This window comes from Egretta garzetta, unplaced genomic scaffold (assembly GCF_000687185.1).
Source record: "Egretta garzetta isolate BGI_Z169 unplaced genomic scaffold, ASM68718v1 scaffold629, whole genome shotgun sequence".
NCBI lineage: Eukaryota > Metazoa > Chordata > Aves > Pelecaniformes > Ardeidae > Egretta > Egretta garzetta.
This window is the reverse complement of record NW_009260785.1, coordinates 207,084-224,362: the sequence shown is the minus strand read 5'-3', so window position 1 is coordinate 224,362 and position 17,279 is coordinate 207,084. Positions and strand designations below refer to the sequence as shown.

Sequence of the window (17,279 nt, the reverse complement as noted above, 5' to 3'; positions counted from 1 at the left end):
GGAGATAGAGGCTATGAGTGAAGAAAAGTATTATTGGTGTAATGAAAAATTAGTCATGCTAGAGGAATGGGAGAGTCTACTCATTTAGGACTAGACTCTGTAAAGTTTTAGGCTGTGATTCCCACTCACTTGAAGTTCAGGGTTGCAAATTGGCCATGTAAGGGGACTTTGTGGGTCTGCATTGGGGCATACTGGGGACAGGGGTGTACTCTCCGTGAACTGTGCTGTCTGATCTTAAAACACACCCTGGTTATGTATTCACTGAATATACGCATCTAAACAATTTCCTGTCAGAAAAAAGTGTGATAAAATGAGAATGATAGTGTTACTATTTAGTGGAAAGGTAGATGAGTATGCCTCGAATCTATTGAAAATACTTAGGATACTCTATTACACTGGCCTGTGCGTGATGCACTTAATTTTCTTTTTTTCAGTCACTATCAAGTCTTTAAATCTTGAATATATGCTATGCTCTAGGCAGTTATGCAAAAATCTGAATACAAACTTGAGAACCTGTTTGTAAATGTTTTTGATTTGTGCTGTATAAAATGGGTTATAAAAGACACGTGTTGTTTCTAAAAGCATCCAGAGGCTGGTTAAGTTTTCATTAGATGGATGGATGAGCTTGCTTCTGAGAGATACTAGTCTGTCACTTCCACTGAAGTTGATGGAATTCTGCATTCTCAGGACATTTTAGGATTGTTTTAAGGAAATGATAGATTAAAAGGATGAGTTTTGTTCCAATATTTTGTCTGCAAAAGAAACCTAGCCAGTGAGCAGTATTAGTTTCAATGTCTGTTATGCTATGAAAGAAAATTTTTAAGAGGTTGCTCACAGATACTTTGATGCTTTAACTAATTTATTTAAGAGAATATGTGAAAATGGGGGAAAGAAGTGTATGCATTTCCTGGACATGCCTGGTTCACCAAAACTAGTGCTTGACTGTCTTTGGAGGGGCTTGAAGGCTGTAAAGTGGACATTTAAAGAAATTCAGTTTAACTGTCCATTAACTAACTATTTCACACTCAGGAAGGGTGTATGGTGCATTTTGTGTATGATTTTGTAAGCAAATCTACTTGAGATCTGGGTCAAAATTGTTAGAGATTGGAAGATACCTATTCTGGGTAAGGAAATGTTAGTATAAGACCCAGGAACTTGCTTTAGACTCAGAATTTGTATGTTGTGGTAGGCTAATTCAAAGTGTAAAAAAGACCTGTAAAACTATGGTGACATTAACAAGTACAGTTTTAAATGAGGACAGATTTTCTTTGTTTTATTCATTTTTTTTTTTAAATTAATGTCTGAACATCTTGCCTGAGAGCTGGGCCAAATACCTGTACATTCCTGACATAAATAGCAAGTCAAAGCTTCTCAAATTAGAGCAAATAATAAAATTCAAATACCTGAGACTCAATATATGCTCTGTTTACTAATATGGAAATAGTTCTTAGTTACTGATTTATAACCAGAAAAACAATATGGAAATTCCTTACAAGGAAGAAAATATTTGGTGTTGTAACTGAATAGATGTAGACTAGCTGGATGGTTGTGTTCTTCAGTGACACCTCACAGTCATCAGGGGAAAAAGCCCCTTTAGATACAGTAGTACCTTATTGTATTATTGGCCCTGCTGTGCCCTAATGTTTAAATTTCTGAACTAAAAAATGTAGTCTGTAGCCCTGTCTTAAGTACCTAAATTCCCTGTTCAGTTCATTTCAGAGTATTAGGAGTGGAATTCAGAAAAGGGTTTGTGCTGAGTAGGGAGGATGCTTGCGCTAAATGGAAGGAAATACAGCAGAACGAGCCATACATCTGAAACTGTGTCCCTCTTTGGCCTGTATATGAGAACAAAATTCACAGCTCAATTCTGTTTTTACATGCCAAATATTATGTTTACACCATGAGTGAAGATACCCAAGAGCCAGTTTGGGAAGCGGAAGCATGTGCGGTGAGGTCTGTGTAAGCCAGCTTGGGTTTGGCAGCTGTGTCGGCATATGCCAGCTAGAGAATGTCGCCAGAAGTACTGCAGATGCAAGGTTTCCTGTGTTAGGGACTCCACTCTCTTGTTCCAGATGAAAACAATGCAGAGCATATGCAGGCCAATATTTTCCTTTGCTTGATCCCGGTTTCACTCAGTCTGAAAGTGGCTTTAGGAGCTAATGTAGTTCCTGTGTCACTGAGGTGGTAAACTCAGCCCTGTGTTGGGTCACCCTCATCTGGATGAGGGAGGCTGTGTCTGTGTGCTGAGACAGAGAAAGGTCCTGCAGAAGGGTGAGCCAGCACTGAGCAAAACAACTAACCGGTTTCTGTATCTTGTCTCAGGATTTTTAGGGTTTCAACTCAGTGCTGCACCTTAGCAGGTATGCTCTAGCTGATGAATTCATGGCCTTTGGACCCCAGTTGCTCATCTTATGAAGGTTTTCTGTGCAGTAGAAACTTCCTGGCTTTAGTACATACTAGAGCTCTGCATTCTAGTTTTAGAGCATAGAGCAGTTGTGGATGGAGTTGTCCTTTTTTCTGGAATAAAAGCTGATTTATTTATTTTTTTTTTAATCAAATGTCTGCTAGTTGTCCTGTTACTGCATACATAGTTAGAATTTCTTTCCCTTGCAAGATGAGAAGTCAGCCATAAATCGTATTCTTTGTATTAAAATTCATGTTCGCAGTCAGTGTCGGGTATAGTTTGAGGGGATTTGCTGCAGAAGGCATCTTACTGTGCCCAACTTGTGATTTCTCACTTAAATGGAGGGAAGACAGGTGAGGAACTCTCAGCCTGCTACACTGGACTCAGTTCTGGGGTAACGTAAAGCAAAACTGTAGTTGTTTGAAAAATGCTATTTGTTAAATTTCAGGTGCCATGAAGCTTTCAATTACCTGAGAAGTTAACTGGGATTTTTAAAAAATGATCTGTTTGGATTTATTGGATCTTCCTCAATCTGCTGGAGCAGAGCAGGAGATGTAGTTCAGTATTGTCACAAAGACACAGACATTCATGAATTTTTATTGTGCAATAAACCAGATGTCAAGAAAACAATGTGTTTCAGAGCTCTTTTAAGAATATAATTTTGAGTATTTCAATTTTATTTAGAATTGCAGTTTGGTTTTTTGTTCCTCAGAGTGCGTGTTTCACTTGTGAGATTTGGTTACGCAAGTCACATTGTATTCTCTTGGCCTGTTTTATGCTTAAAATGTAACATGACATGATTGTTAAAAACTGTAATAAAATACTGGATCAGCCTAAGAAATCCTCTTTTGCTAACTACTTTTCTGGAATGGTAAGTGTTTCAGGAAAAAAAAAATCAAATAGACTTAACTAATTACAGAAGAGCTGTGGCTAGTATGCTGCTCTGTCTCTTTTCCCATGACCTTCTAATTTTATAATTTTTTTGTGTGTGTGTGACCAATTAGAATATGACGGCAGAGCAAAATAACATAGTCCAAATGCCCAGCAGCTGGGATACAGAGGTAATAGTCCATGTCCTGGAATCATAGGAAATAGAGAGGGGGCAAGTTGCAGATAATTTAGTCTCTCTACTTCTGCTTATGCACAGCTTTTCCTCAAAGTACATCTGTTGAATTTACTCCTCATTTAATACATTGACGTCTTACTAAAATTATGGTGGTGTTTAGTTTCGTCAGTTTGCCTTTTCTATTACAGAAATAAAATTGATCCTGCCTGGGACAGAAAGGTGGACTAGATTACCTCTCAAGGTCCTTTACAGACAGTTCTGTGATTTCGTAGTTCTCGCTGGTCTTTCTGTACCATGTTTTGCCTTTGGATGATAATGTTTTGCTCCATGTAGTGTTTTACATAGATGTCTCTTCCCATGTATTAGAAAGAAAAAGTGCTTTTTAGATTTAGAGAAAGTGGTTCAGATATTTCTTGTCATGTGAATCTTTTGAATCTTTTCTCTCCCTATGCCCTGCCCTGGTAGCTCATGCATAGCAGAACTCTTTGGGCATGAGAAATTGGTTCACGTCCCTGTCCTCATTCTGTAAAAGAATGAACTAAAAGAAACTGTATTTTAGAGCTCATAAAGTGCTCAACACGCTGACTGCATTCTTCTGTTTTATTGTTCAGTATTGTGAAAGGGGGAGGGAAGAGAACTAGTTCTTTCCCTTCCAAGAGGAAAAATCTTTGGGCTCACTTTTGGTGTCTCATTCTCCCACTGTATGCTTACCTGAGGTCATAAATCATGTAAGAATGGACGGGACTCATGTATGAGGGCAGGATTTGCCAGCGGAAGAGAAATTAAATCAACGGTAACACTGCTTTTATTTTATGTGATGAGACCTGTTTTTTTTTCCTGTGTCAAAGCTCAGTAGACCTTAGAAGATCATCTATGGCTCCAGTGAGAAGTGTCAGAATTCACCATCCGGAGTGGTTTTCTACGTATACTGATTTAAGATGATGGATAATTCCAAATGTCTTGGAACAGCATCAGTTATTCTTTTTTATTATTCTTAAAAATAGATAATAAACAGTATAGTGTAAGGATGTCATTCTGAGTGGTTAGCATTGTTAGGGAGCATGCTTTTTGGCCTGTGACTTGATAAGCAATGTTCTGCCATTAGCATCCTTTTCTTTATTATAGTACGGAGAACTCTTGTCCCGATTGCCTTTAGCTTCATATAAAGTTCATGCGAGCATTTGATAAGTGACTGATGAAGTGTGGGTAACTTTCTGGTATCAAAATGACTAAACCCAGCTTGGAGAGTTCTGTTTCAGAGATGCTAGATATCTTTAATACTATATATTGATGAAAAGATCAAATATATGTGTTTAATTGGTTTCATATTAAGCAAAACCAAAACTGAAATATAAGCATTTAAATACCTGTTCTGGGACACAGTGCTGCTGGATATTGAATACTTTTGATGTATATACTACGTTCCCAGTGATTTCACTGGTAAGTATGGTTGCTCAGTATTTCATAGGATGAATTCAACATGGAGGAACAAGCTCAATTTTCTGAAACTTTTCTTGTTGCTTATTTCTGAGCAGTTTAGCCAAACTGAAATCTGTGAAAGCAATAGGTGGTGTGGATTGTCAAGAGCTCTTAGGTGTGTCTCCTGCTGTTTGATATCTGAGTAGGCCTAGAACTGTCCTCACGGAAACCACCTAATGTGTATGTAGAAGAAAGTCTGAAAAACGAACATCTCAGATGTGTACATGTATTTGCAGTAGATGTTTGTGAAGGACTTAAGATATTTTTTTCCTGTTAAATTGGCCTTCAGTGTGTACTTACAGTTTTCCATTGCTATATAAATTTTGTCTCCTACAGACTAAGCTGTATCACTTATGCATTATGAGATATCTAAAAGATAATTAAGTAGAAAATGTATTTTAAAGCTCTTACTTTTTTTGACTGCAGCTATCTGATATACGTTAATATTAATAATATTTAGGCCTCTCTGTGTTTTGTTCCACAGGCAGCAGGAGCAATTCGTCCTCTAGTTTCTACTGTTATTGCCTCTGCTGCAGATGGCTGTTTAGACCACTCATTGGAACGTGCCAGGTACAGAGCGAGTGAAATGCCTCAGGCTTTCTTGTTTGATATAATCTATGAAGCATACCAACAGGTAAGTCTTTGAGACTTTCTAAGACTTTTTTCCATTTACTTTAGTTAAAAAAAAACAAAAAACAAAACCCCACAACCCACTTTATTTCTCTTCTTTCAAAAACAGAGATTCGGCATCTTTTTCAGATCACATCAAACTCTGTGTGTATTACTTCTGTAGTCTTTTGATGAAAATGCTTTATCATTCTAATCTGTTCAACTTTTCTGATTATACTGCCAAATACAAGAGGGGGTAAGGGGTCTAAACTATTGGACAGGCAGATTTGCTTTCATTTTTATTGTGCCTTAGATTACTTAAGTAATGAGTGGGTTAATGTGTTTGAAGTTAGGTATTTATTAAGTATGTATTGTTGACTGAGTATCGAAGAGTTTTGGATGCACAGTGTAATAATGGCATTATATAATATGATGGGATATGGGCTGTTCTAAAATAGTGGGATAATATTAACTTGATACATCTAGGTAAATAAGTGTGTGTGTGTATTGTACACACTTTGATTAATGGCTGAAAATATTTACTTAGTCTCTGTTGTAATTCTCAATTTTTTCCTAATATATTGCTTTAACATCATCTTTAAGAAAAAAATTGTGGGTAGTGAATTAAACCCTGACTCTCTTGCCTTTATCCATCTTGAAGACTGCTTTCGTTTGCCCCACCCTACATTCATGGTTTACTGGAAACACTCCAGGCTTTCGTCTCAGCATTCTGCTTCCTTTTCATTCATCACCTTGTGGAAATTGCCTGTCCTCCAGGTATCTTCCAGACTGACAGGAAGCAGAGTATTTCTTCATTTGTCACTTGGAAGGAATTATTTTTCGCTCCAGTAATACTGACAGTCATGCTTCCCATCAGTCTTTCATTTCTAGAGTAAACAAGCCCAAATTACTGATATCCACCTTCAGAGTGCAAGCTTAGAGGTCACCAACAACAGGACAAATGCGGGGACAGACAATGAAGAAGAAACAGCTGCTGAATTGTTCAGTAATTGTTTTACAATGTTGGCACAAATTCCATGTCAGACCCTTTATGCTTGATACGTGAAGCTATTCTTAGATGCTGAATGTGAAGGGCTGTCCAAGATGAAGAGCTACTCAAGTGATTGGGCTAGCTCCAACCTCCTTTCTTCTGATATGAAGCAGGGAGATGTTCTTGGGTGTGTATGATAACACACAGCTGATTCTTCTAAGTGAGACTCTAGCTTGAATGTAGTGGGCATACTCATGATAAAGGCAGCATATATATGCATAGGGGACATCTCAAGAGACAACAGCTACTGTTGATTGTACAACTGTTTCTTGTTGATCTATATTTCTTTTGGCAAATTGCATGTTTGTGTTGTTTCTCAAAAAAATCCCCCCAAACAAACCCCTTTTTCCTACTGTGTTTGCTCTTAGCTTGCAGATACAGTAGAACTGGCAAATACATAAAAAGCTTTCGTCCTAAATGCCTTGTTCAAAAGGCAACTATATTTGCAGTCCCTATGCTCCTCTGAATAGTGTTCTCTTCTCACATATGCATTCCATCAGTCTCCTTTTTTGTATCCCTGCTCTTTCAAGAACAAGCCACCAAAGTTGTTAGCAAGCAACCAAGGCTATGGTTTCTTGTCCCCAGTTCCCTTTGCATTGGCTGAATTCTGGTCATTTACATGCTCTGTGCCTTGGAGCTCTGGGAAGGGTAACACTTCACTAAACCTCTCAACTCATATTGTTTGCTAATTATTTATGTTTCAATGGTGCTTAGCTGTCCAAGTCAAGGATTAAGAACCTATTGTTCTGGGAACTGTACAAACAAATAAAAAAAGATAATCGTTGTCCTGAAAAACTTAGTCAAGCTACCGTAAGACAGATTTTTGTAGGATGGATGGAGCTTATGATGCTTCCTAAATATCAACGTACCCATCATTAGTTCCCAGTAAGTAAGGATCATTGTACAGATGAAGAAAAAAGATACAATAATTTTATTACTCATGTTGCAAGTCATTCACAAAGCTGGGAATGGAATTCATTTTGACTGACTCAGCATGGTATCACGGTCCCATTCCTGTGTATTTTATACAGTTGTGACCTTTATGCAACAGAAAAACAATAGTCAAACATGCATTCCTTAGAAAGAAACTGTCCATTTGAATTACTGCTTCAAATAACATAGGCTTTTCAGTTACGTTGTGGATGATGTGGAACACTGCTTTTAAACTCCATCTCTATTTAAATGCATCATCTGATGTGAGCAGGTAGATTTAGAGAATTTACTTGCAGATGTGTTCTTTTTCACAAATGTGATATCTCTGAGTATTTTGACCGCTAAGTTGCAACATTTAATTGAAGGTCAGTTCTCTGATTTTTACAGGTTTGCCATCTATAGTCTTTTTTGCTCTTCTTGTCTGGTACCAATCTGGGCAGAGCAGACTAGTGCTCTTTCTCCTTTTATTGCTGTTTTGAATGTATTTAGAACTAGAAAGGAATAAGCTATTAACACTATTAAAATATGTAAAACCACTTTTGTATGTCTTCATCAAATTTGAAGTAATTTCCTTAGAAAACTTTTTCCATTTCTTGCTTGATTAAAAAATTACAGTAATGATTTGGGGAAAAATACTTGGCTTGTACATAAAATTAATTGAAGTAGATACAACAAATGCCAAACTTTGTTTTACAATGTTATCTTAAAATGTATGTATACTACAGTGAATTCTCTTTACATTTGGTGCAGATACAGCACAGATTTTGAGGACATCCAGCCACGTTGTTTGCATACATTTCATTGCACGCATCTCATTTTTTGTGCACTGGATCTCAATTTAGTTTTTACTCTTACCTCTTCTTTGTTGCCTAGAACATACATATTCCAAACAGATCTTCTTTGTTCAGATATATGTTGCTTTCTGATTTATCTGTGAATGATGTAGAGATTTCTGATGTCATAACTATTAACTTCTCAGCTTTATAGTAGTGCTACTGAAACTTATGAAATTTTTGTTGCGCAAAAATTGCATGCATTCCATTGTCTTTGTAATGACTTTGAGAGCTCATTAGAACATTCTTCATCACTTGCATATCTAAGTCCCTTTTAACAGGGGTTTTTCAAAGGTTAAAAAACCCAGTATTTTTATTTCCTTATTACAACCAGTTTGTCAAAAAAAAGAAAAAATGTTGAACTGGAAGTGACATAAAATTAGAGTCTGTTTCATCAGTTACCCAGAAATAGGGTTAAGTATTCCATCCATTACCTCTCAAGTATGCTATGAAATAATTTCCACCGTGTTTCTAGTTTTTGCTTGTGTTGTGTGACAGAATTAGGTTCTGCGGGAAGGCATGCATTATATTGTTTTCAAAAGGGTTTCTTGTTCCCACTAGTCACATCTCCTTTTGCTAGGTGTATTAACTTGAAATCTTCTGTTCTTTGGGACAGTCCTCCTCTCACAGTTTCATAATCTTTCTTGATCCTGATGGGGAAAGTATTTAATCTTTCTACTCTGCTATTGTAAGGTAGCCAGGGACTTCTGCCTGCAAAGTAGGGTTTGTTTGTTTTTAATCCCCAGAGAAGTAAATAAATCTGAAGTGGGAAGAGCAATACAAAAAATGTTGGTGAGGTACTGGATACTGCTTGGTCTTCTGATGGTTAATTTTGAATAATTTCTTTAAATCATACTGAAAAAAAAAATAGATTTACAAAAATATTTCCATAAAAAATAATCTCAGACTTTTTCAGTTAGCATCAATTTTAACATCAATTAGTAGCAGAAGCAGCTTTTTTTGATATGTCTGTGTATGTTTGAGAGAAGGGAAAAAAAAAAGACATTCAGATGTCCCATATTTTTACTCTATTACTGGGGGAATGCAAGCAGTTTGAAAACCATTGTTGTTTCTTGGTGAAAGAAGAATTGGGAGTGCTTTGTGTCTGCCTTTTTGTCATGCAGCAGCAGGTAAGGAGAGGTGCTACAGGGAAGGGAAAGCTTTTCAGTATTCTACCTCAAATGATGATTGCTCCAGTGCAGTAGGATCAGAAGGCCACTGTCCAGGAAATGGCTACTCCTTCCACTCCAGAATAGTGATACTGATTTTAACATTTTTATGAAGTTTCTGTTACATCGTTACACATTTTACTTTTAATTCAGGATACCTCTTGGCCCCTGTATTAGACATCACATAAGTCAGACTAAAACCGCTTAAAGTCAATATTGAAATTAAGCAACTGTTCAGAGACCACAACAGCCAGTGAACTAAAATGATGTCTTGATCTTAAAAAGCCTCACTACTTTGACTACTCTGATTCCTAGAGAAGCTGGCAGCTCATGGCTTAGACAGGTACACTCTTCACTGGGTGAAAAACTGGCTGGCTGGCCAAGCCCAGAGAGTTGTGGTCAATGGAGTTAAATCCAGTTGGTGGCCGGTAACAAGTGGTGTCCCCCAGGGCTCAGTTCTGGGCCCAGTTCTGTTTAATATCTTTATCAATGACCTGGATGAGGGGATTGAGTGCGCCCTCAGTAAATTTGCAGATGACCCCAAATTGGGTGGGAGTGTTGATCTGCTTGAGGGGAGGAGGGCTCAAGTGAGGGTGCTGCACTTGGGTCACAGCAACCCCATGCAATGCTACAGGCTTGGGGAAGAGTGTCTGGAAAGTTGCCTGGCAGAAAAGGACCTGGGGGTGCCAGTTGATAGCCAGCTGAATATGAGCCAGCAGTGTGCTCAGGACTTGATGATCTTAAAGGTCTTTTCCAACCTACATGATTCTGTGACTTAAATTCTAACCTACCTGAGACAAAACCAGCCAGTTAGATTTTTTTTTTAAGGTTAATAAAAATTAAATTCCTGATCTTTGGAAATGCATGTTTCTTTTCTATTCTTACCAGCCCTAAGGGAAATCAGAAAAGTTTAAGTGTTAATTGAAAATCAACCCTTTCCAAAGATAGCAAATAAAGGATAAATTCCTTAGACCAGGCTTGTTCAATTTTGCTTAAGGTTTCATGTTTCTTTTCAGCTTTTTAAATTAAATAGAAGCAAACGTGAAGTATGATCCTACAAACCTTGGGGGGGAAGACTTCACTTACCAGAAGTCAAGCGTTCCCCTGGAGCAGTATCTTTTAAGGAATTAGTGTATCAGGAAATCAGGTAGACTACCTTTTTCCTTTAATCTGAGTAGGCTGAGACTGATTTCTGTAATACCAGTTTTTGACATATTGTGAAATGCACAGATATCTCAGAGATCTTTTGTCTTTTAACACAAAGCATCTTGTTGTGTCATGTCCCATTAGTGTACAAAGTAACACAACCCCAATATACAAAGGCTGAAATACCCAAACTTAACAAAGTACTGCATATTTGAAATGTATCTGCCAAAGTAAGGAAGGTAGCAGGAACAATTAGAAAGCTTTGCCTTTCCTGATCTGGCAGAGAAACAACTGCAAATGGAAACAGAAGAGTCAGAAGATCCTGACTAGCTTCTATGCCAGAGATGTAAACAAAAAGCCTAGGGTAGATGATATGATGGTTAGAGAGGTGTCAGCATGAATGCTGGGGAATTGCTGACCAATGTGACCAGTCTGGTGAAGCCAAGGACCTTTTAAGAGGGAAGAGCTACATGCAGCTGAAGAAAGGGTGGAACATGTTAGAAGGCTATTCTGCAGGAATCCTTCAGATGTGGATGGCATGGCAAAGTGTGATCACTGTTTAAAGACAGAGTGATAGGTTTATAACAATCTTAATTAAAAAATATAATTTTGATACAAAGGTGTGTTTTTTTTTTCTGCTAGTCTTTTGTATGTTGTTTTACACTTAGCCTCGAGATATTCTGTACCTGGGGAAATTTACCACAAAAGCTACACCATTTTTTGCGGCTGTGCATTGCATATGTAGTTTAATCATCTGTTGACAGTAGACCTTCTGTGGATTATGGAAGTTTATATTTAGCTAATCAGAACAATGAAGTTGAAATAGAAAACTAAAAAAAAAAAAAGGAAGCAGGAATATTCATTGATGGAGGATGAGCTTCAACATGTTTAGAGATGTTTCTCTGATGCATGTCTATAACCCCCTTGCAGATATCCACACGGAACAGACTGACCTGAGGGATTCTATCTAATCTGCGTAGAAACTGTGTAGAGATTAGTCCTTTTTGGGACTACACTGAATAAAATACATCTGTTCATAGCTGACATTACCCAGTTTTTGGATAAGAAGCAATTACATTTACTTATTGGACATTACAGCATCTGTCTGCATAAGAGAGAGCTGCTATATATAAGCATAGTAATGACAAGATACAAAATAATAGTGTGTCAGGGAGAATCATGCAAATACTTTGATGCTAAATTCTGGGAGGCAGATGTTCTTCCACTCCCAAAAAAATCATTACAAGATGTCCCCAGATGGGGTTGAGATGGGGAGAAGAGATATTCTGCAAACTGTCCAACCTGGTCCTCAGCAGAAGAAAAGGAAATCCCAAAATTGTTGTCTAACAAACCCCTGAGAATGTTCAGGGAAGATTTTGCCAGAGTAAGAAAGGAAGTTGCCTATTGTTAGGCCCATTGTAGAAGTATTTGCTCAAAGTATTGTCTTTTCTGTATGTAAATAATAGGGAGTGTATTCCATGTGGATTTTGTAAACTTCTGAAGTGCTTTTTGAAAGGGCACAACATTACTGGGATTCTTCTTCAAACATGTGTGAAGCATTTTAGTATCCTCTGTAGGGGGGAAGTGGAGTCAGCTGTAGCAGTTTAGTAATATTTTGGCATAGGTCAGGCAAGTCCTTCGAGGCAAAATGTCTAGACTGATTTGGGGATTTTCCTGTGGGTTCATTCTTTGTTAAAGAAATCAATGTCTGTCAAGTTAACATTGCCAGGAGCAACAGGCGATTAAATGAACAGTAGCAGACAAATTGTTGACTAAAACCTTGGCAACTTTGGGAGGAAGGGTCAGATTCAGGAAAAGGACTGAAGGGTCAAAATGTGAGGCAGAATTTGGGCTTTTAAGTCTAGTGCTGGAATCATGAAAAAAACCCCACTGCTCACCTCCCTCCTAAGACTAAAGATATCTGAATCTTCAAGGCACCTCAACTTTCTGTTGCATTCACCAAATACGAAATTTTCTGTATGCCAAGGCATCTAAGTTATGGCAAGGCTGAACAGCTTAATAATTATCTCCTGTAAACATTCACTTGGACAAAAAAAAAAAATTTACTTTGTGCTATTCAGTCATGAATTGGTGATATAGGTCAGAGCTGTTTGGTTTTGCAGTATAAAAACTGAAAAAGAGATCACCATTGTTTTTAACATATGACAAAAAAAGAGGTAAGATTATAGATTTTATCATAAGCTGTAATGGGTTGTTTTCTTGGCCTTCATCTTTAAAAAGAGTCAGACATCTTTTGAGTGTATTATGTTGTAAGGATGATCAATTTACCTCATTCTTCTTCAAATGTATTTCGTGGTTTCTATGTGCGCTGTGTGTGTACGTAGAGATCCACTTCCTTTTCCACCATCCCCAGCTTTGGTGATCCACTTCACGTTTGTGTTTTGCCGTTATATGTTCAGGTCTTCTAAACAGATTCCATGTAACGTCATTGTTGTGTTTTACCTAATTCTGCATTCCAGTTTGTGTCTATAGGTTTTCTGCCTATAGACCTACCTAACAAAGGAAGCCTTTTTGCCTATTGGTCCATGGCTCATTAGGATTTTGGATCTGATTGTTTGACAAGGAAATCTGTGTGGCTCCTAAATGTTGAAAGAAAACATAGTATCTGATTTCTCCTTACATGAGAAGTTTTTACTTTATTAACAGCACCCTTTCATTGTTGTGGTCCATTTTGGCTTGGATTTATCTCTGGTTTTAGTCCCATTTAAAGTTCATTTCTTTGGAACTTCTGTAGAACCTGAGTTCTATTCCATTTCATTCCTGTTTTTTTTGAAAAGTGGTAATTTTTTGGTTTTGATGCAAAATTGCAATGGAGCTAATTTTTTAATTATGTAGTTTTACAGAGGATCTGCCTTTTTCCATTCATCTTCAGGCTGATGCACAGACTGTTGCTTAAATACAGGGTTGTCAACCTCACCTACATGAATATCCTAATTTGTGCAGTCTTCAGGTTGTAGTTCTGAGACGTTTTCCAAACAGATTTTACAGTTACTTCATCTGGCATATTTTTTACCCTATTTGTGCAGTCTTCAGGTTGTAGTTCTGAGACGTCTGCGTCTGAGACGCAGCTTTGTCCTGAGATTTAGAGGCATAAATATTTTTTTTCTGTTTCCCTGTCCTTAAACCTACCCAATTTTACAGAATTCTTTTCACAATAAATATGCTAAAGGAATTTTGTCAGTAGTGCTTTCATTTATTCAAAACCTGAAGCTAGACTGGTGGTCTATTGAGAAAATTATGCTAGTTCAGATAGCTCTGTACTTGATTAGTTCTTTGGCGCAATGGTAGAGCCAGGATATTGTATAAATCCCCACCTTGCCCTAATTAATTTCTGCCACAAGAATGTTTGGAGAAATTCTAATGCCTTGCATAAGAAAAAAATAAAAAGTTTTTTTGCTAATGGGATAATTACTTCCATTTTATGGAACTCCTCATCCTGTAGGTTCTCAAAGCACTTTGTGAATTCACATATTAGCTCTTGGAACTGTTTGGTGCAGTGGTGCAAAGCTGCCACACCCTGGGTGAAATCTGGCATCTCTGTAGCGGTGAAAAGGCATTTTGTTTTCAGATAGAATTTGGAGGGTGTATGTCAGGGAGACACACTGCAGTTATTCAAGTTGGAAATTAGACTGGATTATGAGAGCATTGTTGTAAGTGTTACTGGATTTATCCTAAGTGTACTGTATCCACAAGAACCACCCATTTGGCACAAACTCAAAAAATGCTGAATACTGAGCAAGAATCTCTGTATCCAGCATATGAGAGACCACCAATCTAAATTGTCATCTGCTGCTTGTTCTGAGAGAGCAAAGAAGAAAGCAAGGTAGTGATGCTGGAGCTTTTAATCTCCTAGCTACTGACAGTTTAGTGTATTGAAAGGCAAGGAAAAGGACCATTTATGACCTTGCATGATTTCAAGAGGTGATTCTCTTAAGTAAATTGTTCCAAGAGTGAATAATCTTATCTGTTCAAAGAATTTAAATATAAAACACGCATTTTAACTTGGCCTGAATTTGGTTCACCTCTACTTCTAAGCCACATAGAATTATCTGGTTTTAGAACTTGATTGATATCTTTAGAAATCTCTTTACGGGGAGAATATGAACAATCACTTCTTTACATTTTGTTAGAATAACCTGAATAATCTGTAGCTTTCTACATTAGGACAAGATTTTTTTGTTTTGTTCATATAACTCTCTTCTAAGTATTTTTCCAATTTACAAGATTATTTTTAAAAGTGTAATCAGTGAGTCCTAACACAGTGTTTTGACTATTACTGTTGTCACATAGAATATTAACGTTTTCTTATTTCTTCTTGATGTTGTAACTAAAATACGACTTTTTTAAAAACCTGAAATTGTATATGAGATCTGAAATTCCATGTTCAGCTGCATGCTCAAAATGACCCCTGTGTCTGTTTCTGATATCAAAAAAAATCAATCCTGTCTCATTGTTACTCAGGACCTGGTTTATGAAGTCAATCTGATTATTAACTAGCTCTGAGTTGCATCAGGTATTTCACCTTCATACCAATACAATTGTTTATTCTCACCTAGGTTGTATTCTCATTTTCATTATGCTGCACTTTTTCCTCTGTCTCTACAAGTTGGTTGGTGATTTATCTAGAACATAGCAGACCTCATTCTCTGGAAGGACTGAATTATGGATTATTCTAGGTACGTGTAGGGGTTAGAGCTCTCTGTCTACTTTTCAGACGTAACTAGTTTTTTTTTTCAAAATGATAGTGTTTTTATTATTTTGGTGTAAAGTTGAGCACATGTACTTCTTTTACAGGATGATTGGTTTGTTTGGACCTCTCCTTTTGCAGACACAGAAGCAGCAGCAGCCAGAATAAGATTAAGACTTAAAGAGTAGGCTTTAATCATGGAATCATTTAGGTTGGAAAAGACCTGTAAGATCATCAAGTCCAACCGTTAACCTAACACTGCCAAGTCCACCACTAAACCATGTCCCTAAGCACTACATCTACACATCTTTTAAAATACCTCCAGGGATGGTGACTCAACCACTTCCCTGGACAGCCTGTTCCAATGCTTGACAACCCTTTTGGTGAAGAAACTTTTCCTAACATTCAGTCTAAATCTCACCTGGTGCAAGTTGAGGCAATGATACAAGCACTATCATAATAATCCTGTAGGGTATCTGCAAGTGTCTTAAGGCATGGATTTAAGAACAGAAAAGATAGCTCTTACGCTTTCTCAAAAGAATTTTAAAACTTGATCTTTCTGTTTCTTTTATCCGTGGTCACACTTAAGGAGTCTGGAGCTAGGACCTAGTCTTGTTATTATACTTCAGCTTCTGTTTCATTTTGAGGTCAGAGCTAGAAAAATGACAGACGATAAAATGGATGTCTTTTCTAATTGTCTAGTTACCTTATGTCAGTGTTTTTCTTGTAGTGATTCCTTGATGAATCTAAATCAAAGTAAATGACATTTTTTCTTAGTGGTTTTGATAAAATGGGACACTGAAAACAAGGGGTTTTCAATCTAGCTCATTAGTTCTAGAGCCTACCTTTTGGTCACAGAATCATGTGTGATGTCACTTAGAAGAAAGTTGAAGGAACCTGTCTGAAATGGACAGAAACACCCACATAAAAATGTCATTCTTGGATCTTACAAAATAATTTTGTTTAATTTATTCCCAGAAGTGCAAACTTTAATATAAATATTTGTTCCCTGCATCCATACACGTTTCTGCATGCCATTGAGTTTCTGCTTTTACATATTGTAACAGTGAGTTTTTCAAGCAAATTGGTGTTTAAAGAAAAAAAGAGTGGAGTTATCCCCAACCTTGGCTAGTAGCTGAAACTTTAAACAGTGATAGGGAAAGCAAATTTTATGTTGCCCACGCTGTGTGTTTGTGCTCTGCCTTCCTGCCTATAGGCCTCCTACTGCCTGGCAGCAAGTTGTGTACAGTGAACAGTAACTGTGTCCTGGTTTCGGCTGGGATAGAGTTAATTTTCTTCATAGAAGCTAGCATAGTGCTGTGTTTTGGATTTAATGCTACAAGAATGTTGATAACACACTGATGTTTTTCGTTGTTGCCAAGTAGTGCTCAGACTACTCAAGGACTTTTTGAGCTTCTCCTGCTTGCCCAGGTGCATAACAAGCTGGGAGGGAGCACAGCTAGGACAGCTAACCCAACCTGACCAAAGAGCTATTCCATACCACATAACATCATGCTTGGGGGTAGTTGGTCGGTCGGTTGCAGGGATAGTGATGGCGGCTCGGGGGGAGTGATCGCGTCTCGGGACGGGCTGGGCATCGGTCGGTGGGTGGTGAGCTATTGCGTTGTGCATCATTTGTTTTGTATATTCTATATATTCTGTTACCATTCTCATTGTTACTATTATTATTATTTTCTCTTATTAAACTGTCTTTATCTCAGCCCACAGCTCTAACCTTTTATTTTCTTCCCGATTCTCTCCCCCATCCCACTGAGGGAGGGGGGAGTGAGCGAGCGGCTGCGTGGTGCTGAGTTGCCAGCCGGGTTAAACCACAACAACTGTCAGCCTCAACATAAGGAGAGATTGTGAACTGCTTTCAAA

The 17,279-nt window shown here is 37.7% G+C and overlaps 1 protein-coding gene across 1 annotated transcript in view; it reads left to right on the top strand.

Annotated features, from left to right (window-relative positions):
• The window catches only part of CRPPA (CDP-L-ribitol pyrophosphorylase A), a 116,065-nt gene that overhangs the window by 18,678 nt on the left and 80,108 nt on the right, over window positions 1–17,279 (top strand). The window contains exon 3 of the mRNA XM_035901770.1: window positions 5,434–5,583. Within this exon, the coding sequence (XP_035757663.1) occupies window positions 5,434–5,583 (150 nt within the window). The remainder of the gene's footprint in view (window positions 1–5,433; window positions 5,584–17,279) is intronic.